Source organism: Halichoerus grypus, chromosome 8 (assembly GCF_964656455.1).
Source record: "Halichoerus grypus chromosome 8, mHalGry1.hap1.1, whole genome shotgun sequence".
NCBI lineage: Eukaryota > Metazoa > Chordata > Mammalia > Carnivora > Phocidae > Halichoerus > Halichoerus grypus.
In genome coordinates, this window is record NC_135719.1 from 130,739,757 (window position 1) to 130,764,652 (window position 24,896).

Below are 24,896 nucleotides of genomic sequence, written 5' to 3' on the forward strand. Positions count from 1 at the left end.
CTTTCTGCTTCTGCATCTAGAATTCTAAAGTAAACCATAACTCAAAAGAACATATTAACAAATATTAACTATATCTTTTACAATAAATATATTTATAATTACATGTATTAATAAATAAAAAGAGAATACCTAGTGATAAATAAAAAAGTGAATGGCAATTACTTGCCTTTAGGTTCAAGGAATGCAAAATAAGACAGTATTTCCCTTAAGAAGTTTATGGATTAATGGTGCAATAGACAAAGCAGTAACACAACTCAAAAGATAGAAGGTGTAACAGAAGTATGATATGGTGTTAAGAGAACACAGGAGAGAGGACTAAATTCAGCTTGAGGGACAAGGTATGGTCAGGGAAGCCTTCTTAATAGGTAATACTTGAGTTCTTTTGTGCTTGGAAGATTAGCCAGGCTTTTCCATTCGGTTGCTTTTTTTGTTGGGGGGAATAAAGGGAGTTGCTAGAAGGAAGGTGAAAGGGCATTCTAAGTAGAAGAATAGCATCAACCAAAAATCTGGAAAGCTGTAAATCGACTAGATTAATGCTTCTCTGACCTTACCTCTACCATCATACTATAATATGGACATTATGTAATGTGTCTCTTTTTTTAAAGTACCTAAGTTCTTTAAGAAAATAACCATTTCTCTTTCCTCTTTGTCCTCACGGTACAAGAATTTTAACACCCAGCACAGAAGTAGGTACAAAGATCTAACTTTGATCTAAATAGCAGCTGAAGCAGATAGTTGGAAGCATGGCAAGAAATAAACCTGAAGAGATCAAAAAAATAAGATCCATAAAAAAAACAAAGATCCTATGAACCATGCTGAGGAGTTTTAGACCTTTTCCAACAGGCAATGAGAAGTCATTAAAAGATTTTAAGATTTTTAGAACAATAACTATAAAATACAGAGTAACGAGTTAGGAAGCCTAAGATTAGAGTCAGGGAAATCAATTAAGAGGATAATATATAGTATTTATTTATACACACACACAGTATATATAGTATATATACTATTGAGAGAATAATAATAGTATTTTAAGTGGGAAATTAGGAAAGCATGAAGTAAGGAAATGATGAGAAAGTCCGAGAAAAGAAAACTAGTTTCAAACATTAAGGAACTGCAAACATGTCAAAACTGCAGTCTGGAAAAAAGGAACTATTAAAAATTGGTAGGACTTCATGATACTTTGCATATTAAAAATACATAAGCTTCATGAAACTGGATTCATGTCTGCCTTGTTCACTCCTAAATCTCCAGTCCCTTGCAAAGACTCTGATACACAGCCACATAGTAAATGCTTATTGAATGAATGCCAGATAACTTGGGAGGCTGAGGAGGCTGGATGGAGGGTGACAGAAAAGCATATTCAGAGGAATGATGAAAGATAAGCAGGGAAACAACAATTTAGTCTTAAATATATTAAATGTAAGCTAAGCTGTAAGGTATACAGGAGGAATTTACGACGACAGGATGTACAACATTGGAGAATAGTCTAAGAATTCGTAGAGATAAAGCCATGGGAAAGGGGAGGAGAACCACCCGAAGAATTCATACAGAAGAAGAAAAAAGAACCCCATCATGATCATAACTTATTATTCTATTACCTGTTGTATAACAGGAGCTTGTACTCCACCAGGCTGCATTTGTGGTATAACTTGTTGTTGGAGAACCACTGACTGCTGAGGCTGAAAGATATACTGGGCACCATTGGCTGCTCTGACTACTTGAAGAAGCTGGCCTAAAGCAGAAAGTATGTATTACAAGTTACCATTTTAGCAGTGACCATCTCAAAATAAATGAATTCATAATGAATGTCAAGCCACCAAAATCCCCTAGAAATGATCGAGCAAGAAGTCTAACAATTAAGGGCTGCCCTACACAACAAACATAATCCTCACCTTCTCTCAGTTCCCTCCATGTTCAAATACATTGCTTAAAATGTTTTTCCTTACTCATCATCCCTATAAAGCTCTTTTCCAATAAAGTTTTAACAGATATGAAAGTTGATTAGAAGTTTAAATTATCTTTACTAACATGTTAAGAGTCATGTAAGACCAGTAAGATCATATGTTTCAAAGGCTGTTTCTTTTGAAAGCTCTGAAGACATGAAAGTATAACAGTTCATTAATATCTTGAGCCAAAGCACCAGGATACTTAGCTTCAAAATGCTTAAAACAAAAGTTTGCTGAATTATCATTGCCACATAATACTGAGTGTATGCCTGGCTTAAACACAGAGAAGTGAATCCCTCTCTTTGTTGTTTTAGATTAAACAGAATCTTCAATTAATTAAAAAGCAACAATTATATATTAATAAAATATGTAACAAGATAAACCTAGTTCTTTACAAATTTAGAATCTTATTAACAAAATAACGAAATTCTATAATTAAATTAGAGAGAATAACTTAAAACCCATGTAAATAAATTCTTCCAACATTAATATGCCAAAAATCACAAGTAAATTTTGTCAGTCTATGCAGAGATATTATGTAAAACAGAATGCAATAAAATACTATAGGATTTAGTTTGATATCACAAATTCATTCAAGTAAGTTTAACTTATATGGCAGGTTAAATGTGTTTAACAAAAATCTATGTAAAAAAATATTTCTATATAATCATACTTATTCAATAATAGGATTCTCATTCACAGATCAAAAGCTCAAGCGCAATTTTCATCTCCTCTACTGCATCCTCAGCAGTAATTATTACTTAGTGTGCTACAGTACTCAGTCTTTTTTAATAACCTAAGTCAAATGGTACAAGAAATACTGATTTTGTCTTTCAAGGAGGCCAAAACGAAGACTAGATGGTACAATTTTCTGAGTCACACATATATAATGGTCCCGTTACTCCTCACCTGAATTTGTGAGTATCTGCTGCACAGGCGTCACCCCTGCAGGGAGCGCCAAGGTAGCAGCTGTAGCGGCAGCGCTCTGAAGAAAACAAAGGAAAAACAATCAAAACCACGTATGTGCATAACAGTACCTCAATTTATCTCTGGCACATTTTCATAGTATTTGAAGTTTATCGTTTAGTACATACTAAAATGAAAAGTTTTAGCAAGACTAAACCCCATTTTATAAAATGATACAATGAAGATCATCTAGCCTAAATGCCTTACTTAAGACTTCAAACAACGAAGCAGAATAATATAATTGGGGTGTTTCTTCCCCTGGAGAATGTGCTCCAAGGAAACCTCACACATACTGACAATGCCACACAATTATAAAATATCCATTCCATTATTTCTTTCCCTACTCTATATCCTTACTCCCAATTCCTTGTTGTCAATTACAGTTGACCCTTAAGCAATGCAGGGGCTAAGGGCACCAACTCTTCACACAAGTGAAAATCCACTTTGTGGTTCTCCAACAACAAACTTTTGACTTCCCAAAAACTAAATAGCCTACTGTTGACCAGAAGCCTTACCAATAACATAAATGGTCAATTAACACCTATTTTGTATGATATATATGTTATCTATTGTATTCTACAATAAAGTAAGCTAGAGGAAAGAAAATATATACCTTATTTATCTAAAATAACCGTATTTATCGGAAAAATCTGCATATAAATGGACCCATACAGTTCAAACCCAAATTGTTCAAGGTCAACTGTAATATACTTGAAGCAAAATGTTAAGTATCTTCATTTTAGAATTCTTAGTATTTTTAATTTATACTAGAATCAACAGGGCTTTAAAGAAAACCTTGTATCAGAAGGCTGAGCAATTCTACGATGCCCTAAGATGACAATATTGGCACTATATGTAGGTGAAACATACATCAATAATAGTTTTATTAACACAAAAAAATACCTAAAAATCTTAAAAGTCACCAACTTTAATTTCTACATTTTAAAATGGAGGTAGTATCTGACATTTAAGTCAAAAAAAAAAAAAAAAATACATGGGTGTACTCTGAATCTCTTTAAATCCAGGATAAATTTTTCATTTACTGCTTCTGGAGACTTCTCCTCTCCCCTTTCCTCCAAAAGAATTACACCACATTTTTACTGTTTTTTTAATTCTATACTCAAAGTAGTTCCATGCATCTCACTGTAACTATATATAGAGGTAATTTTTCTCCCTCATCCTTCAATCTTTTTAAAGGTACCAAGCCTTCACATACCAATCTAACATACACATTTTTAGAAACACCTCTATTTGGTAATCTCTGAGAAATAAATTTAACTGTGCTTTGAAGATGCTAATGCCAGAGAAGTCAACAATTCTTGGAAAATTATACGCAAGTAGGTTCATGACACTACTATCTAGTCTAGACTCCAAATACAGTGTTCTAAGAAAACGTGCTTCTTGTTTCCATTTGATAGGCCTAACTAGTTTCTACATCTAAAGCCCCAAATTCCCACTATGTAACCAGAATCCAGCTATAGCCCCACCAGGTTCTTTTCATGAAATGCAGGTTCTGCATTTCATTTATTTTAAATAAATCTTGTCTGTATAGACAAATGAAAGGTAATTTAAGTCTAAGGAACACATTAACAACCACTTACTACTGAGAAATTCTATTCAGAAATATTAATATTCAGATTTTATAAGATTAATAGATCTCCCTCTACTGGCAAAGTGACACCTCTAGTTTCTACACAGCACACATGACACAATAACCACCTGCAAACCTCTGCACATTCAAGATGCTATCAATAAATATCTGTTGAGTGACATACCATACACAAACCATCTTTTATCAATGCCTACTGAAAATTTCTTCTTGTATTTTATGAAACAGCCCTAATATGAATAATGCATTAGAGCAATTATTTCATAAAGAGAACCTGCAACACTGGTTTGATATAAGGTCCTGTTTTGTAGGTTCCCTGAAATAGCTTTCTCCCTAATACATTATCACTATCCTACATTCTTATTAAAGTACATAACTTTTCTTTTTTTTTTTTTTAAAGATTTTATTTATTTATTTGACAGAGAGAGACACAGCGAGAGAGGGAACACAAGCAGGGGGAGTGGGAGAGGGAGAAGCAGGCTTCCTGCTGAGCAGGGAGCCCAATGTGGGGCTCGATCCCAGAACCCTGGGATCATGACCTGAGCCGAAGGCAGACGCTTAACGACTGAGCCACCCAGGCGCCCCAAAGTACATAACTTTTCAATGTTCATTTCCAAAGCATGCCTAGCTTTTAAAAAAATCAAAACTGGAATAAAATCTTGCCATCTGCAATGACATGGATGGAGCTAAAGTGTATTACATTAAGTGAAATAAGTCAGTCAGAGAAAGACAAATACTGTGTGATCTCACTCATATGTGGAATTTAAAAAAGAAAAGGGATGAACATATGGGAAGGGGGAAAAGAAAGAGGAGGGAGGAAAAACAAGCCATAAGAGACTCTTAACAAAAGAGAACAAACAGGGTTGATGGAGGGAGGTGAACAGGGAATGGGCTAAAGGGGGATGGGTATTAAGGAGGGCAATTGTTATGATGAGCAATGGGTAGTGTATGTAAGTGATTAATCACTGAATTCTACTCCAGAAACCAATATAGCACTGTATGTTAACTACCTAAAATTTAAATTAAAAAAAGAAAACGGAAATCAATCAATCAATCAAATGGGTATCTTTGAATCAGGAATAATAATTCAAACAAACAAAACCAAAAAACTTTTATTTGTAAAGAGCCTACAGTGACTGTACTTCAGAACATATAAAATACATGGGGCAAACACTGAAAACATCAACTAAAATACTAAAATACCCATAAATGCTAACACCTTTTATTGATAGATGTTTCTGACCTATGATCTGTTTAAATACATGCTCTTCAGAATCAAGGAGACATAACAAGTAAGAGATGGGCCACTAATTTTGCCCCAGTCTCTTTAAATACTATTTTAATTCAAAATTTTCTTTCAAAACTTAAAATTCTTAGAAATCAGATGGGCCTACTGCAAGTCATTCTACAAAATTTTCTGTTTTAAAAGGACAAAAGTCAGAGCGCCTGAGTGGCTCAGTGTTTTAAGTGGCCGATTCTTGATTTCGGCTCAGGTCATGATCTCAGGGTCCTGGGATCAAGCCCTGTGTCTGCCTTTGCACTCAGTGGGGGGCTTGCTCCCCCTCCCTCTGCCCCTCCACCTGCGTTGTGTCTGCGCATGCTCTCTCTTTCCTTCTCTGTTAGATGAATAAATAAATCTTAAAAAACGAAAGGACACAAGTTACTCCCTAGGAAACAGTCTCAATAGCATAAACTGCAATATAGATCCTACAGTGAGACTTTCATTTTTAAGAATGGAGGTTAGGAAATTTGGGGCCTTAGACTTGAAATGGAATTTTCTGAATGATAAAAACTCTTGTGATTCCATGATAGGCTGGAATTTTGTGATTTTTATGAAGAACTGATTCCAGCAACCTGAACTACAAGGACAAATAGATATCCTTGATTCTTTTGTGAATTTAAAAACTGTAATTTCTACTATCATGTAGAAATTTGTAATTCTGTCAAGCTATAAATTTGTAAGGCTGGTATATTTAAAAAGGAGTCATTTGTCTAGTACGTAAGCCCTGTTTCCTATCTGGCTTATCAATCACAGATGAGCTTTGAGGTTAACTACTCATTACTCACCAAACAGAAGTGATTTTTTAAAATACTGCTTTTACAGGGCACCTCGGTGGCACAGTCGGTTAAGTGTTCAACTCTTGGTTTTGGCTCAGGTCATGATCTCAGAGTTGTGAGAGCAAGCCCCGCATCAGGCTCTGCCGTTCTGTGTGGAGTCGGCTGAAGACTCTCTTTCCCTCTCCACGCCGCCCCCACCCATCCCTCTCTAAAATAAATAAATCTTTGAAAAATATATATTTTTGCTTTTTCATTAAAAAAAAAGAACTATCTGAAAAAAAAAATCTCATTGCTAGCAGTAAGCGATTTTTTTAAAAGTGATTCTTGCCTTTAAATAAAGATTTGGATTAATTTAAGAATGTCAGAGGTGAGACTCCACTAACAGTCTATTTACTGTAAACAGAACAAAGAAAAGCCATTTATGAGAAAGTGCTGGAATAATTATTCTAATAAAACTTCATTTTAATGTCTTATTAAAAAAACTTTAAGTATATAGGTAAAGATTCTCTAAGAATCTGAAGTAGTTTTTCTAATTTTAGTTATATGGTACTGTATTTGATGGGAAATACTACATACCCTAAATGAAATTTGAAAATTTGAGGACTTAGGTTCAGTGAATATCCTTTAGAAATACCAAAAGACTAATGAATAATAAACTCAAATTGGTTAAAATATATTTTAAAGTAATAATGTACACATTGTAATAAATCTTATTAAGCTATGCTATTGTTAAATCAGAGCAAAAATTTCTTTAAAGGTTTGGTCTTAAAAAGTTACCCTGAACTATCGAAACAGTTCATTTTCATTTTTAAAGTTTATAATTCTTAGCATTCCTGACCTCTAGTAATTAATGGGTCTTCTGAAACAACTATAATTGGCACATTATGTTTGGTAGGTCCCCTAAACCCATTTTCCAAAAATAGCCTGGGATGAAAGAGCTCTCACAAAGCATCATTCTTTTGGTATTTCCAACAGAAAACTGCATAATTTTATGAATCTCTATGTCTAAATATCAAGTTAAACTTTAGATCTGCTGCTAAATCCAATAATTAGGAAACCAAATAAAACAGCCATTTTGTTCAAGTTTTGAATAAACTTCAGGTTGTTAATACAGAACATACCTGGGCATAATCGCAATTTTGAGTTAGAATAAGTAGAGGCAAAATGCTATGTTCTGAGTCTTACCATGTTTGACGCATTCATATGTTGTATCAGCTTAGAATCAGGAACTATAACTTGTGGTGCAGCAGCTATTAAAAAAAAAAAAGTACAAGTGCAAACAAGGAACCATGAGGCTGTTTCATAATCCTAAGAATACTATACAATGCTGAAAACTTTTTTCCTGTTTTCTGCATTCAAATGCATTCACCTATTTAATACCTCAGACTGTTATCAATTTCTACGGCAAATAACAGCTGTGATATACCCATCTTATACTAGACAACATCAACTAAAAAAAAGATTTGAATAACAACACCTAAGGATACAAAGGAATTTGGGAACATGAAGTAATGAGATACCTATGAAATACCTAATACCTATACATATATATATACATATATATATATATATATGTATATATATATACACACACACACATATATATATACACACAGCTCTGTGCATTCTTAAACTGGAAATTTTCAAACACAACTTAATTGTCTTGCTAACTCAGTATTGTTTTGTTGATATACTACTACTGTTAGAATGAGTTAGTAACCCATTAAGAATGAGCTCAAAAAAACTATTAACTAGTTGTCTTTAATCTACATAGCCCTCTTCTCCCATTTGACAGTTGCCAGAATCTTAAGTTACTTCCACCAACTTTTTAAAAAATATAAATCAGAAATAATGGCAATGTTAAAAAAAAAAAAATGAAAGAAAGAATGGCAATGTTACGTAAGTATAAAAGGAACTAAGTGTTTGATTCCGCAAATTTCAGAGAATAAACAGATAATCCCATTATCCTAACATTCTCTGAGTGAAGAAAATCAAATTTTAATTTATGATGACCTAAAATCCTAGTGCCAGGCCTGAAGGCAATAGGAGGAACAGTCATCAAAACAGATCAAAAGGATAAAATTATTTGATGCAGGTATAGAATAAAACCAAGTATTAAAAGTCTTATTTGGTATAAACAGTAAAACAATCCAAACAGACATTTCTACCATGCAATACTTACTATATATCACTATCAATTTTAAGTCTTATATATTCTCAGATACTCTCAAATGAGGCAAATGGGTAACTAAACCGTTACCTTAAAATAAAACTTTTCATTTATCTTCTTTCTCCTCTCCAGTAACAAGATTTACAAAACTCAAATGCTAGGTAAGTTTCATAACCGAATACGTCTGTGTCAAGACAGAAAATACTTATTACATGTAACAGACCAAGCTTCCTAGCCTTCTCAGGGCCCAAATTTTCCTTACCACTGAAAATGTTGGAAGAGCTACTTCACAAAGCCTTTTTTAAAGCTTCAATGAAACAAATCTATAAATTTACTTGCACAGTACAAAGCACTATGGACACACTCTATAAATACTTGGTTTTTCTTACCTTTAAACTAAGTAAATAAATTGTTATGTACATATACTCTTCACTTAAAAGAAATCTAATTCAGTCAATTTACATTTAAAGTATTAGGGAATTGAAATTTCAGACTGCCACACTTACAAAACTCCCCCAGTGTTTAAGATGTATTTATAAAAACCAAACTTAAATGTCTTTGAAGAAATAAATCAATTTCATAAAGAAAGTAGGTAACGATTTTACCACATAAAATAACAAAACCCTTAGTAAATAAATCTTTATAGGTCTGATGTATTTTAGGATATCCACCATTATGTAGCCTTCTCAAAAAAAATATTAATACACTTATATCATCTTAGGCTCTCAATTAGTTAACTACTTGTTTATCATTACTACAATACAGAATCCACGTTTTATACAAAATTTGTACGTAAATACACACAGACTACCCACTCAGTCAATAGAAAGGAAAAACCTACAGTATCTCTCTTCTTTGAAAATGACAAATTTCATTTCCAAGTTGTAAGCAGAAAAATATACCCAGTCTCACCTTGCTGTGATGCAGGAATAAGGACCTGCTGGGTCTGCGCTTGCTGAGGTACCGTCTGCTGTGGCTGAGTTTGCTGATGGTGGTGGTGGTGGTGATGTTGCTGCTGCTGGGGTTGATGCTGCTGCTGAACTTGCAATAAAAGCTGCTGCTCTTCCGAATGAAATCCATCTACTGCCCTAGACTGCATTAGTTTATTCTCCCACAACTAAGGCAAAGAAAAGTAAGGAACATTCTAAGTGAATGTTAGTGAAGATAACTCTGAACATGTGGACAAACCATATTTTACTAGTCTGTTTATAAAATTCTTTCATTTTCAAAACTGATAAAACCAATCTCTAATAAACCAATCTAATTCTTACCCAAGTATATACAGTAATGAAAATTAATTTTAAAGTATCAAATTTATTTTTTGCTATTTTAGAGTAATGAAAAATTTTGTTTCTTTTTATATCTTCAAACTTTCTTCAGTAATTCCTTAGTAATTCCAGGCAGAATTTCATATAAGCAATTTTTTAATAATCAAAGATTATCCTTTTTTAACATCAAATCAATTCTTAACTATTTTCATGGAAATCTCCCTTTAATGAAATATCTAATTTTTAAATTATACATGTAAAACATAAATTCATCTTTTCTTGATCTGAACAATGAGAAACGTTACAGAGGCAATCCTCAAGTTAGAAAAGCCTAAGTTTCCATCTGTCTGATCCTACGCAAGAAAAAAGAAACAGCAATGCCCAATGCTTTTAGAGGCACTCTCAACCCTCCACACCTTTTGAAATTCTCCCCTAACTTCCATCATGACAAGGAATAACAATCCTTTTCTGCTTTGCCACTTCTCTATTTTCTCCTCACCCTAGGACAGCTATTACAATGGGGAAAAGAAAAATCAGACATGGGCAAAAGACAGAAAATAAAATACTTATGACTATTTCATACTTTTCCCTAACACATTTCCTCTCTACCAGACTTAGTGTTCAATCTGGAGAACCTCAACCCTTATAATAAATTGCCCAAGAAAGAAACAAACCATTTTTTAGATATACAAATGAAATGTAATTCAGTTATTTTGGGGGCACCTGGGTGGCTCAGTCAGTTAAGCGTCCAACTCTTGATTTTGGCGTTAGGCTCTGCACAGTCTGTTTGTCCCTCCTCCCCCCCTCCCCGCCCCCACTCTTGAGCACACATGTACTCTCTCTCTCTCTCAAATGAAATATTTTAAAAATAATAATAATTCAGTCATTTTGTACACAAGCACCTAGCACCTACACACATTTTGTTTTCTCCCCTAGGATATGCTCGTGGAATACTGCCTAACACACCTTAGACTTCTATCAGATCCTTCAAAAAGGATCCTTTTACCACACTCACAAGATCTTTATCATCTTCCAACACTTCCAACTGTTCTAGAAATTGTATATTTGTAGCTACATGCTAATAACATTTCCAGCATATCTCTAATGGCTTGCTAAAAAAGTAAACTAAAGGTCAATCTCCCAAAGCAACCATTCCCCTTAGCAAGCTATTTAGATTTGCCTGAAGCCTATTCTTATAGAGAGAGTAACAATCTCTCTCTCACGGGTTGTTGTAAGGACTCAGTAACATATTTATGCAAAACGTTTATCAGAATCTAGCATAAACTCAGTGACCAATAAATGTTAGTTTTCATTATTACGGTTGTGGTGCTATTAATAGTGTAATAGAGCATTTCACCAAAAGTAAGAAACACAGTCCTGGTTTGGCCACTATTCGGCTTTGTGGACAAATTATGTATCTTTCTTGGGCATTTTCCTCTTTATCTAAAAAGAGGACAGAGCGCCTGGGTGGCTCAGTTGTTAAGCATCTGCCTTCGGCTCAGACCATGATCCCAGGGTCCTGGGATCGAGTCCCACATTGGACTCCTTGCTCAGCGGGGAGTCCGGTTCTCCCTCTCCCTCTGCCCCTGCGTGTGTCCCCTCTCTCGCTGTGTCTCTCTCTGTCGAATAAATAAATAAAATCTTTGAAAATGAAAATAAAAATAAAAATAAAAAGAAGACAAATTGAATTACTTCTAAAATCACTTCCAGCTAAGAAATCTGTCTCTGAAAAATCTCAAATTAAAAACAGCTAGAGTTCCTCTTAGGGTAACAAAGAATTATTTTCTGAGAGCTCAAGTTGTATCTGGTTCATCTCTGTAGAGTAGGCATCTAGCATAGCACACAGGACAAAACGGACACTTACACACTGAATAAAATACATTCCAACTAACATATTTCATACAAAGGTTCCTGAATAGTCTGCATTCACCCAAAACTTCTACACTTCTTTTGTGTGTTCTAAAACAAAACAAAACCTGGCCTCTGGTAAACCAAAAATCAAGGTACCATTGTTTATATGCTTTAAGATACAGTTGTTTAAACCATGATTTTTAAAAAAAATTTTAAGATTTTATTTATTTATTTGACAGAGACAGCGAGAGAGGGAACACAAGCAGGGGGAATGGGAGAGGGAGAAGCAGGCTTCCCGCTGAGCAGGGGAAAGCATTGTTCCAATCTATCCTTACTGGTATGGCCCTGGTTCAAGTCCTTTCCTCTCACCAGTACTACCATAAAGTGTAATGACTAAGCCACTGAGCTCCCCACATCAAGTCATAAATTCTACAAATAATTCCTGAGATCTCCTATGTACTAGACACTATTAGAGGCACTGAGAACAGACAGTGAACAAACCTGACAAAAATCCTCCTCCTCACAGGGTCTACATTCTAGTGAAAACTTGCTCTTCCAATCTATCCTCTATAAATCAGTGGTCCTCAAAATGTGGTGATCAGCATCACCTGAGAACTTGTTAGGCATACTAATTCTCAGGCCCCACGCCAGACCTACTGACTCAGCAACTCTGGGGATGGAGCCAAAAATCTGTTTTAATAACCTGTCCAGGTCACTTTAATGCACGCTATTAAAGTCTAAACCAATGCTTTTCAAAGTGCACACTGCAACCCATTAGTGGGTTGTTAAAAGTCAATTTAATTTTTTTTTATTTTTTGGTATATGTTATTGAATTAAAAAGAAAATGTCAGACTGTGCCTCTATCAGGTCAGACTCTCTGGGGCAGAGGTCCAAAAATCTGCATTTTAACTAGCACCCCAGAAAATCTTTCTCACGTAAAGATCAAGCTCCTTAATACAGAATTATGTTACTTCTCTGCTACTACAACTCGCATTCTACTTTCCTAACAGTGTCAAAGTACTTGCAGTTCCCTGAATATACCATACATATCTCGTGTCTAAATCTTAGTAAACTATTCCGACTAGCAGTCTTCCCTCATGATTCCCTAAACAATGGAAACGTCAAAGTCACACAGCCTCAAGAGAAATCACTCACTGCCTCCAAACCCTAGAAATATTTCTATCATACTTTTCACACTAAGTCTACCTTCTCTACTGAAGTATGAACTCCTTCAAGGCAGAGACTTATTCAGGAGCTAACAAAATGACTAAGAACTTATCAGACATTTAGTAATTTCAAAGAAGAAAAGGGAAAACAAACTGTTGTTTTCTAGCATAATGTTTCTCTGTAAGGATGCTACTGACATTTTGGCCAGGACAATTCTTTACTGTACAGGGTAGTGCCACAGGAAGTGTACAGAAAAAACAACATTCCTGGCTGTAGCTGACTAAATGCCAAAGGTGCCCAATGTCATTAAGACAAGCAAACATGGCCCCACACATTTCCAACTGCTGGGGTTGGGTAGGCAGCAGAGGAAAAACGGGTGTTGGAGTAGTCTATTGAGAAGCCACATTTACTAAGTACCAAATACTATCCTAGGTAACGTGAAAAACACAAATATAGTACTGTACAAATACTTAGCATTAAACTCATAATATCAAATAATATAGAGTTCAAATCAGCTAAATGTTTTGTTTTAATCCAATTTCTTTTTTATGATTTTAATTGTATTTATCAAAATACTGTTTTTTAAATATCAGCTATTTAAAATAATGCAATACTGTTTTCGGCAACAGTGATCATATTAATACTACTGACAACAATCAAGAATACTGAACTGTTATGTATTTATTTATTTTGCTTAGGAAACAGAAGAATTCTCTTTATTTTTATAATACTATTTTCCCTCCAACACAGTAGCTATTATTTCTGGCAATCCTATTTCATCAATCTTTGCCAGGTCTCTGAAATTAGACATGGAGAAAACTCATTTTCTGTTCCCCAAATGGCTCTAATGTACATCTATAGATCATATTAACTAGATTAATCCTGTATTGTATTCTTACTGTGCACTTTGCAAGTAACTTTACACATACAGACTCATTTTTACAAAATCCTATAACACAGACATTGTTACTATCTCCTTTTTACAGAAAAAGAACCTGAAGAACAGTAAGTTAGATAATTTATCCAAGACCACCAACTAATAGCAGACAAAAGTGGGAAATAATCCAGGCAGTCTGACTCCAGTGTTCCCAGTCAGGGAACCTGGACCCTGAGAGTGAAGACTGAATGTCCTTTAAATTCTACACCCTAGACCCCTCGCTTGCCTCAACCTAATCCCAGCTCTGGTCCAAGTTTTAATCTCTACAGTATACTGCTGCTATCACAAAAGGTCTAGTCACAACTCTGGTACCTTCCTTTTTACTGGTTATTGTATATGTCATCTGGAGACAAAAGGCCTACGTTCAAGTCTCTACCATTTGCTAAATGACCTTATCAAAGGATATTCCCTCTGAGTCTATTTTTTGATCTACAAATTTGCGATTAAATCTACTATTTCCTGGCAGTTTGCCAGGCTAGAAATTTGAAGGATTCTACTTTCACAAAACATCTAGCTCCTGAATAAATACAAGAAAACTGCATTTCTGGGCTCCCTTGAAATGGGGATAGGGTACAGAGTTTTCCCCAAGGATAAATGAAGTAGAGAATAATAGATTATTGTTCAAGTTATGGCCCAAGTATTTATATATAACTAGAGTATATTTAGAATAATGGTTCTCAATCAGTGGTGGTTTTGCTCCCCAGGGACATCTGGCAATGCATGGAGACATTTTTGGTTGTCAGAAATGAGCAGTGCTACTGGCATTTAGTGGGCAGAGGCCAGGTATGCTGTTAACATTCTACAAAGAACAGAAGAGCTCTCTGCAACAAAGAATTAACAAATGACAGTAGTGCCAAGGCTGACAAACCTGATCTAGAGACCAATAAACTGAGTTTCAGATTTGTCTCCAATTGAGGAAATTCTTCTCACTTTATTTTATTGAGGAGAGAGGTCATGTTTTATAGGTACTTGCTGTTTAGATATGGATAAGTCTAACAGTGTAGAAATGAGGATGATTTTATCATTCACTTTGAACAGGATTTGTAGACGGTCATTCCCACCCATAATTACTCACTAATCCAAAACACAATTTACATTCAAATACAGATTAAAGACTATGAAGACTATGTTTTAGGTGTTTTTTTCTATCTCCCATAGTTTATACATTAAAGTAGGTCCAAAGTGTTTCAAGAGATAACCTCTGAGAATTGGGTTGACTTTTTTTAATCGCCTCTCTTCCAGCATTCTGTGGTTAAACTTCAAATTACATGCACAGTCATTACTCATCTTAATTCATCATCTAATTCACCATTGTATCCCTCACAGCAGTGGTGAAGTTTCTGATAAAAGTCTGTGAAACAGCCAAAAAGTGGGGAGGAAGGGGCTAGAACTAATGACAAGGTCCTCTGTAAACCATAAAACACAAAATTAATGTTAGTTTTTGTCAGCAAGAATGTCTAAACCTATAGAGTCTAATATAATATCTACCAGCCACACATGGTGATTTAAATTGCAATTAATTATAATTAAAAATTCAGTTCTTCAGTTCCATTAACTACATTTCAAGTGCTTAATAGCCACATGTCACTAGTGGCTACCATACTGGAGAGCACAGATACGGCACATTCTGGAAATTCTAATGGGATCCTGAAGAAATTTAGTACAGAGAATTAAAATAACATAAACTCAATTTAGTATAAGAGTTTTATTTTTATTTTATTTTTTTTAAAGATTTTTTATTTATTTATTGACAGAGAGAGAGAGCACAGCAGGTGGAGTAGTAGGTAGAGGGAGAAAGAGGCTCCCTGCTGAGCAAGGAGCCCAATGTGGGGCTCGATCCCAGAACCCTGGGTTCATGACTTGAGCCGAAGGCAGTTGCTTTACCAACTAAGCCACCCAGGCGCCCCAACAGTTTATTTTTAAATCCAGTTACAACCCACAATAGAAGAGTATGCTCCATCTGAAAAACAGCAAAAATATTAAACTACTTTGTTCTGTTAGGTTCTGGAGCCATGTTTGTTATTAACTAATTTAATTAAATATTTACTGAATACCAACCACATATACGAGGCACTGTGCTCTACAGAGGCTAGGGATTCAAAGTAGAATAATTCGCCATTTTTATCATTAAAAACTAGCCATCAAACAAATCAATGTATAAAACATATATAATATTCATATATACTACATTATATATATATATTACACTAATATATATTTGAACAGTCAAATGTAATAAAAATACAGGTAGATCTATTTAATCTCAAAGACATCTCCTTCTCTTTGGAGAGAATCCTTTGATTCTACTGGGACCAGTAGGAAAAATCAATTCCCCACACTTGTTATCTACAAGAGTAGATAACAAACAACCTGGATTGACTACTAGTTTGATTTAGGGTAGATTAAAGACTTTGGAATGGATTTTCTACATTTAAAAATGTTGTATCTTCTACATAAGGTCAAAGTACTTCAAGGACAACCATTATATGAGTGTAAGATAAACTGCAAAGTATTTGCTCCACATAACACAAAGGAATCTTATTCTCTTATTCATATCCTGAGATACTTTATGCTATTTAAGCAGTTTATATTGCCACTCTTCCAACTCAGGCCTCAAGAGTTGGCATTCTTTCACTTGTATTTTTGGATGCCTACCCTTCACTTTTAATAACCATTACATTTCTCTCAAGGTAAATACAAATTTCCTCATTTCACTTAAATGTATGTATTTTTCCTTCCTCACACAGGCAGATTCTTATCAAAAACTCCACAGAAGTTACCCAGATGCCTAAATACTCTAAGATAGATTTCATCACCATAAAGGTGAGGTTCACTTTATTTAAAATAAGTTCCTAAACTGCAGCCTCACACTTCCACTGAGTAGATAAATGATAACAAAACAAATGTTCTTAACATTAATTATGATTACTTATTTGTACATAGTCCTCAAGGAGCTCAATACCCAATTTCTAAGCCAGCAGTTCTAAAACTTTTGAGTCTCAGGATCCTTTATCACTTTCAAAAATTACTGAGAACCTCAAAGAGCTTTTATGAAATTATTAACTAAGTTGGGTTTTTTGTTTGTTTACAAATTCATTTAAAAACAGCAATGTATCCATCACATGTTAACATAAATAATACATTTTTTAACAAAAATAACCAAATCAAATTTAGTGACAAATAGCTTAAAGGAAAAATAGCTGGATTCTCCTATCTGCGTATACAACCATCTATTACTTTGGTTGAATATATGAAGAAAATCTGTCTTCGCACACCTAAACAGCTGGGAAAAGAAGAAGTATTTTAAGTGATGGTTTCCTTAAAGTTAGCTACAATGTAGAATCTGAAACCATACACCAATGAACTTTTCATACTTTTAGATTAAAATCCATTAATTTATCTTTCACTTTGAAGGGATTTTGCAACATCATGCCTTGGTCATTTAGAAAATATAAGTTCAGTGAATTATGCAGTATTCCAAATATTAACACATTTCATTAAAGAATATCAAATAATCGCATTTCTTAATATTAACAGTGATCTCATCTTGACTCCTCAGTACACATCCTTTTAATATTCACTGCATCAAAATGGGAAGCATACATAAAGCACTGTGGATATGGAACAGTTATCTCAAGGAAAAGTACTCAGTGCATTTGAGTAGCAACTTTAACTGGCCACTTTTCACAGAACACAACTTTTACTGAAAATATGACAAACTATGATTATTCAGACTTGGGCATCTGGCCAACCTCATGGACCTCTTGAAACAATCTGTGGGGAAACCTCAGGACTCCACAGACCTTATTTTGAGAACCACTGTTCTGAGCAATAAGGCAAAAATATTCCATAATCTCATGAGTCATTACAACACCAAAACACAAATGCTAAATAAAAATATCTAATTATTTCTGCTTAAATCCAAAGAAATCCAAGAGACAGAAAACCAGCTCCCAATGTCAAATACATCATAAACCTAATATTTGGTCCACATAAAAAAAAAATTCAGACTTAAGAACATAAAATTATTTTATCAAGCACTTATTTAATCTCCACAACATAAACACTTTCTAGAATACAGGTACGTTAAGACCATAAAAAAAAGGGAGGAAAAAACAAAACTATAGGTATGTCAAATAATTAGACCATAAATATACAATGTTAACGGTCCATTAGTAATAGTGAATGCTATTGCCAGACACTGTGCTTAAGCACTTCATATGGTTATTATATTTAATCCTCAAAACAAACCTGTAAGGTAAGTCTGACCAATTCCCATATCACACATAATGAAACTGAAATACAGTGTGCCTAAGAGCAGAGGAAGGATGGATGGTAGAGCTATCTAAAGCTAGTCTCCTTCATCTATCCACACACTGCCTCCTGCAGCAAAGTTGAATGCTCATCCCATGGAAAAATTATGGATCAGTCTCTGGCTGAAGAGAGTATTTTAAGGAAAAAAAAAAGTATGACTATTAAAACAACAACAAGAGGCAAACTCACAGTTTTTAGTTCCATAAGAACTTGTTCATCAACTCCATCATCCAAAAAGATGTCTCTCACATCATTAATAACATCTTCAATCACAGATCTGTACAATTTAGGCTTTAAAGGAAAAATAAAAAACTTGAAAAAGATCATTTTTCACATATTCAAAACAAATTAAATATAATACAAGTCATTTTTCCAACTAATCAAAATTTATTTTAGAAGATAGAACTTTAAAGATATGGCCATCCTAACAAACATCATTTGCTTCAGTTAAAATGGATTATTTTATGACTGCATATTTTAAAAGAAGTCTTAAAGACTAATGCAATTCATATACAGGAAGTCCTTACACATACAAGGTCCACACAATTTCCAGTTAGAATTTCCTATGTTGTTATAATCAAAACACCTAATGTGACCCAAAAAATAGACTTATGGGTTGCTTATAACTGGTTCCTATTATTCTTTCCTTTGACTTCTGTTAGATCTCACAACCTCCTCACTAAGCCTTAAACTTACGTCCTGCAGTCATTTGCCTGATATTATCTGCAATCTAATTGAAAAATCACGTAATTTCTATTTTCTGTCAACCAGTCTGTGCCTTTAAGCTACACCATTTAACTGTTCATATACCCACAATAACAGGTCTTAAAGCCCCAGATGAACAAGGCACACTGACTTCTTTCCCAGGATTTCTTTCCTTCAACTACTACCTAGACGATGCCATGAAATAGAATCATGGACATCCTCAATGTTTTCTAATTATTACTATTATTGTTGGTATTACTTGGGAAGGGTTGGAGGGGAAGATTCTTTCTAGAAGGTTGCCAGAAGAATAAAAGGAGAATAAATGTGAAAGCACTTTCAAAAGTATAAAGTATTTTTTAAAAATCAAAAGGTAATAGTAATTTGCCCAACCCACATCCTATTTTTAACGTGTTAGGCAAGAAGTCTGCATGTCAGTGTGATAAAACTAGAGCTATCTTGTTATAAATCCTATCCATTATCACACACAGTTAAGGTATCAGCCTTTTTCTTTTAATGTTTGTCATTATTTGTGTTTTATAGCCTGCTTAAGGTAAGAACTACTAGTTACCCAATAAAACCAAGGGTTTGCTCTCATAACCAAACCTTAAAGACAAATGTTTAACTAGCATCTCTAACAGCAATATTGTTATCACAGGAGAACCCTCTAAGAAAATGTGTTCTTGCACTGCCAAAACTACAAATAATGAGTTCCTCTGTATAACTTACCTCAACCATTAAAATTTGCTCCTTTTCACCACAAGCAGAAAAACAATTCATATATCTGGGTTCTCACCTTTGCTATTCCACTCACTAACCTGCTTTATTTTACCAAATCTGCCTCTGTAAACTTTTAAGTTATTCATGTGCAAAATGTGAAACTCTATAGGGCCTCCTTATTTTAACATTCTGATTCTATATATAAGGAAATTGTCACTGACTATAGGTATCATTTTATCTATGGTGATTTAACCACTGAATTACAAAAATAACATTTAAAAAGTGGTTTTCTTTAAGCCAATAATAATACTTAATGCACTATAAAGAGGTGGTGTAATTTTAAATTGTTACTATGAATCTTAAGTTGATGATATAAATTATTTTTTCAGCAAACTGGATGTTTGGTGTTTTCTGAAGTCAATCACTCCTAAAAATCTTCAGCTTGGAGATCCAGACATTTACAGCTACAAAACTTGCTTTCTTCTGGCACTCCCTATTTAATGAATTTATCTTGTTTTGGGATTTTGCTTATGTGCCTTAGTTAACCTACAATTTGACCATTTAATTTCATAAAAGCTCTAAAGGGAAATGTGTATTCTTCATGACATATACACAATAATTTAGCAGAACTGTTCATAAGTTGATAAGCCCCCATAATACTCATGTTTTTAAAAGCATGGGGGTGCATAGGCACTCCCTGAAATAAGCAATTTCCAAGTTATTTAAAATGCTAAACCTTACTTAAGCCAAAGTTTTTGCCTTTTAACAAAATACAGAGTAATTTAGGTTTGTCCTGGTTTTCAAAACACAGATATTCCAAACTGGTAAATTAAAGAGCCATGACTGTCACTATCTAATGATTATTTAGTAGGTTCCTTTCCAAAATGTTAGTTCCCGGGGGGGAACACTGGAAAGTAAATCAGATTAACTTCCATCTAGAATATTAATATCCAATGAAATAAAAATACTGCCAACTTACAATTTTTTTGAGATCCAGTTTACACTAAGCCTCCTTACTCTCATTACTCACAATTCGCCTATACATAAATGTACTGTGTACATAAGGTCCTATGTTGAGGCTTTAGACACTTTATTTCTTCAAAAAGCTTCGTGTCTCCAACATTTAATATAGAAAAACAACGGCATATTAGAAGCTTTATTTCTAACATATTTTCTGAATACTTGAAGAACAGAACAGTACCAAAGTCAAGTACCCTGCAGCTAACAGTTCATGTAGGAAGCATTTTTTTTTTTAATTCCCGAGAGTAACGCATTTTCCAATACAAAAACGATTAGACAGCTGAGCTACAATTCTGTTTAAAAGCAAAAATAAAAATAAAAGGAAGGTACAGCAATTCTATTTTCCCCTAACAAAGACAGGAAACCCTAGCTGCTGCATCAAAACAACAACAAAAAACTTGGGACTCTGAAAGCTGCCCTGTTGGGTGCGAAATTACAGCGTAAGGAAAGGACCTAGAAATAAACTGAGCTTGCACGCTCCTGCCTCTCGCCTCGGGAGCACGCACCTCCCAGCCCCGCTCTCAGCAGCTCTCACTATTTAAAGCCGGATCTAGTGTTTAAATGGAGAGGCGGTGACGTAGGCCTGAAAAGCACCTTCCCATCCTGGCAGAGTCTATATTAGAGAGCGGCAATGGCTCTATATAAACAGGGCAGCCAAAGGGAGGAGGACCACAAGGCTCAGGGACTGAAAAGCAGGGTAAGCGGCCGCAGCCATGATGGATCGACCCGAGTCGCCAACGGTACGGAGTCGGGCGGCCGCGGGCTTGTCTGCGGCGTTTGGGACCGGGCAAAAACGTGTTTTATTGTCAGAATAAAAATAAGAGTGGGGTGGACTAGTGATCACATTGCGTTGGTGACTGACAAGGTTATTTATGTGACTGCTTTTTGCAAACCTACGTGATCGCAAGTAACCAAAAAGGGACAAATGGGGAGAAGTAGGCAAATTTCAAGGCGAAAGCAGGGGCACTTTGACCACTGTAAGCTTTTTTTGTTTGCTTTGGTGCTTTTGCTAGTGGAAGATACGATGGGGGTTTTGCTTCCCCTTCGCCATTTTACCGATTGGGAAGGAACCGAGATAAGTGCTTTTCAACCTTCGTCTTTTTTTTTTTTTTTTTAAGAAATATAAAATGGCCCCAGTGAAGGCTCCCTAAGCACAACCGCCAGAAACACCCCAAGTAACCCCTAAAGTAGCCGTTCACCTTCCACTGCATTGAAGGGGACCACGGTGGGTCTTGTGGACTCGCCCAATTCCCCAGACGCGGTTTTTGTTTTGAGGCTGCTCGGGGTGCCCTTCTCGAGACAGCGCGGCCGAGCTCGCTTCGGGGAGGAAGCGGCGGCTTCCCATCCGCCCTCCCTCCCGGCGGCCGGGGTCTGGGGCCAGGGCCGCGCGCTCGCCCCGGCCCAACGGCCTCCGCGGCCCGGACCGCCCCGCGGCGGCCCCAGGCCCCGCCGGCGCCCCCGCCCTCCCGCCGCCACCGCCGCGAGCCCGAGGCGCCCCCCCGCGCCCGCCGCCCCGGCCCGCTCCGCCCGAGGCGGGAAGCGGCGGCGGCCGCGCGGGCGGCTGAGGAGAGTAGAGGCCGGGAGTCGCCGCCGTCGTCCCCGCCCCCGCCCGGTCCGGCCGTTGCTGCCGCCTGGACGAAGCCCCCGCCGGCCACCAAACCACGTCCTTACCACGGTGTTTGTATTTGCCGAGTTCGCCATTTCCACACACAACACAAACAAGAGGGGGCAAGCCCAAGAAAACAAGATAAAAACAAAACCAAAAAAGAAAAAAAGAAAACCAAAAAACCCGGAGGGTGGCCCAAGCCACCGCAAGATTGGGGGTAAAAATTTCAAACAAAATCGAATCCTGAAAGAGTAAAGGGGAGCGGTGAGAGGAGGAGGAGGAGGGGGGCAGTCCTCCCACAGCTAAAAACCCCGAGAATCGCCCTTAAAAAAAAAAAAAAGCCACGACCCTTCTGGGGTCCGGGGGGCGTTGCCGGCTCCCCACCCCGCACCAAGGAGGGAAACCACCACCGGTCGCCGCTCCCCGCGCCGCCGCTGCCGCCACCGGCTGCAGCTCCAGCCGTCCGGTCCGCCCGCTTCTCCCCTTTATATAGTGAGCCAACGAGCTGCGCGAGCCACCGCCGCCGCCGCTGCCGCCGAGAGACAGGGCGGAGGGGGAGGGAGGGGCGGAAAGGGCGGGGGCAGAGGTGGGCGGGGCTGAGCGCGAGACACCGCGAGAGCCGCGTGCGCAGGCGCGCCGGGGCGGAGGCCGCCGTGGGCCGCGTCGTCACGCGCCGTGGAGGGTGCTGGGCGGGCGGAGCCAGGGGACTGGAGTAGTCAAGTCGGCTTGCCCGCTCCCCAAGTCTCGCGTGATCACGTGGTTGCCACCCAGGCGGAAGTGTCCCACAGCTCTTTTAGGGTGAGGGACTTGCAAAGCATTGCTAGAAAAGGCATGAGTTCTGGTGACACTCCAGTCCAGAGTTACCTGGGACCGACTCTTGTCAGGTGTTTCTGGGTCTCCCGGCGCTAGAGAAGCTAGAAAATATGGAAGGGATGGTGGCGGCTGCCTCGCTAGCAATGGCTGCAGAGGACCGGTCACGTGTTCCCGCTTCCGGCCCCGGGAGCGCTCGGACTCGGGGCAGAGTTTTAAATGCGGAGTCATCTCGGGGCTTGAGCTAGTCTTTTGACTTCAAGCTCTGAGGCTTTCGTTACTCTGCTGAAGGGTGGGCCTTTCGCCTGCAAAATTGTATACGTCTTCCTAAACGGGAAGAAAGCTGATTTGGGCCCACTGTTAACACATTTCAGAATTAGTAACCCCTGAACTGGCTGAGTTGTCTCCACCAGTACAGCTAAAAGTTTCTGGGCTTAAGTTTCCCCAAGGTTCGGCCACCTACTAGCCTACTAGTACTTTAAGTGACTTATAACGGTGGTGGAAATGCAAAAAAATAAACGAAACAAGAGCCACCGGATTATGACAGCACGATAACGTTTACCCCTCCCCCTCTTTTTTAAAATACTGCCAAAATTCTGTAACCACATGGCCTGCGTGTAATGACTAACATCTGAAATACTTCCCCTTGACCCACCAACTCTCGTGGCCTCTCGCTGCGAGAGAGCGGGCAAAAAAAGTCCATGTCTTGGAGTATAAATCAAAAGGCGTTGACCTGCTCTGCTCAGGCAAATCCCGCCTTTATGGCAACGTTTCACGCAGAACAGAGAATTCTCTGTTTAGAAGGCAGAACTCACAGTACCTAATTCTCTTTGTCCCTAGGAATTTTGAGAGACATGGAATGTAGTCTGGACAAGTGAGGGAGTTTATCTTCATAAACCAAAACGAAATGTCAAAGTTGTATGCAACTGAAAGCATATTTGGAAAATATCAAAGACAACTACCAGAGAGAGGAAAAGATGCAACGTGCCAGGACCTGAAGGAAGAAATTAGAGAAAGCAGAGGCTTTCTCAGAAATGGGAATACTCAGAAATGGGAAGTTGTCGGTATGTTTGTGATGGGCATAGAGAATATCAATTAATTTTGAGATTTCTTTTAACACAGCTGATCCTACATTCTTGCCTTACCAGTTGCATTTCAGTTCCTTGCACAGCTTCCTGCGTGAAGGCACTTAAAAAACAGTCCTAGGAAATCATAGTGTTCTTGATACGTAAAAATAGGGTTCCATCACCTTTTGTAATTCATTTAATATTCAGGTGACCATTAGCCCGAAAAGTTATACTAAACAGTACCACTACTGGTATTGGCTTATTAGGACTTCTTTTTACCTCTTTATGTATACATACTACCAAGTATTTGCACTTGGAATCCCTCACCTTCCACCTCATTTTCTTCCGTAACCCCTTGGTATTCTTGACTAAATGATAAAATGTTTTGCCATCAGTTAAGATAAAGACCACTGCATACAAAACATGGGTTAAAATCTATGAGATTTATTCTCCATGGACTTATTCCCAAGGGGATTAGTCACCATTTTGCTCTGATTGAGACTGACCTGTGAAGTAACAAAATACAGTTACTGGATTAAAAAGACAGAAAACCCAGTTCTGGACTCCTTATGACATACTTCATACTTCTCGGAGGCTCTGAGATGGCCTCTGTTTTTACACACTTTAAACTGTAACAATGCTGAAGCACTTGACTAATATTGACCCAGATCTCTTCCCTTCTCTC

The 24,896-nt window shown here is 37.1% G+C and overlaps 1 protein-coding gene, 1 long non-coding RNA gene and 1 other non-coding gene across 4 annotated transcripts in view; 1 reads left to right on the forward strand and 2 right to left on the reverse strand.

Annotated features, from left to right (window-relative positions):
- Positions 1–22,875, reverse strand: part of GTF2A1 (general transcription factor IIA subunit 1) — a 44,660-nt gene extending 21,785 nt beyond the window's left edge. The window contains exons 1-6 of one of the 2 annotated variants that reach the window (XM_036094031.2): positions 22,400–22,875; positions 18,476–18,577; positions 9,662–9,866; positions 7,765–7,829; positions 2,856–2,931; positions 1,599–1,732 (exon numbers count right to left, since the gene is read on the reverse strand). In XM_036094031.2, coding sequence (XP_035949924.1) covers positions 1,599–1,732; positions 2,856–2,931; positions 7,765–7,829; positions 9,662–9,866; positions 18,476–18,577; positions 22,400–22,429 — 612 coding nt within the window. In that variant the 5' untranslated portion in view covers positions 22,430–22,875. Of the gene's footprint in view, positions 1–1,598; positions 1,733–2,855; positions 2,932–7,764; positions 7,830–9,661; positions 9,894–18,475; positions 18,578–22,399 lie in introns of those variants that run through there. The other variant, XM_078054060.1, reaches the window with a different exon arrangement.
- LOC118536827 (small nucleolar RNA SNORA79) lies at positions 8,497–8,640 on the reverse strand. Its single transcript, XR_004917837.1, has one exon. It is a non-coding gene; the product is annotated as a small nucleolar RNA SNORA79 (small nucleolar RNA).
- Positions 21,350–24,896, forward strand: part of LOC118536824 (uncharacterized) — a 29,445-nt gene continuing 25,898 nt past the window's right edge. Inside the window, exons 1-2 of the long non-coding RNA XR_013440798.1 lie at positions 21,350–21,468; positions 23,985–24,208. This is a non-coding gene — a long non-coding RNA (uncharacterized LOC118536824). The remainder of the gene's footprint in view (positions 21,469–23,984; positions 24,209–24,896) is intronic.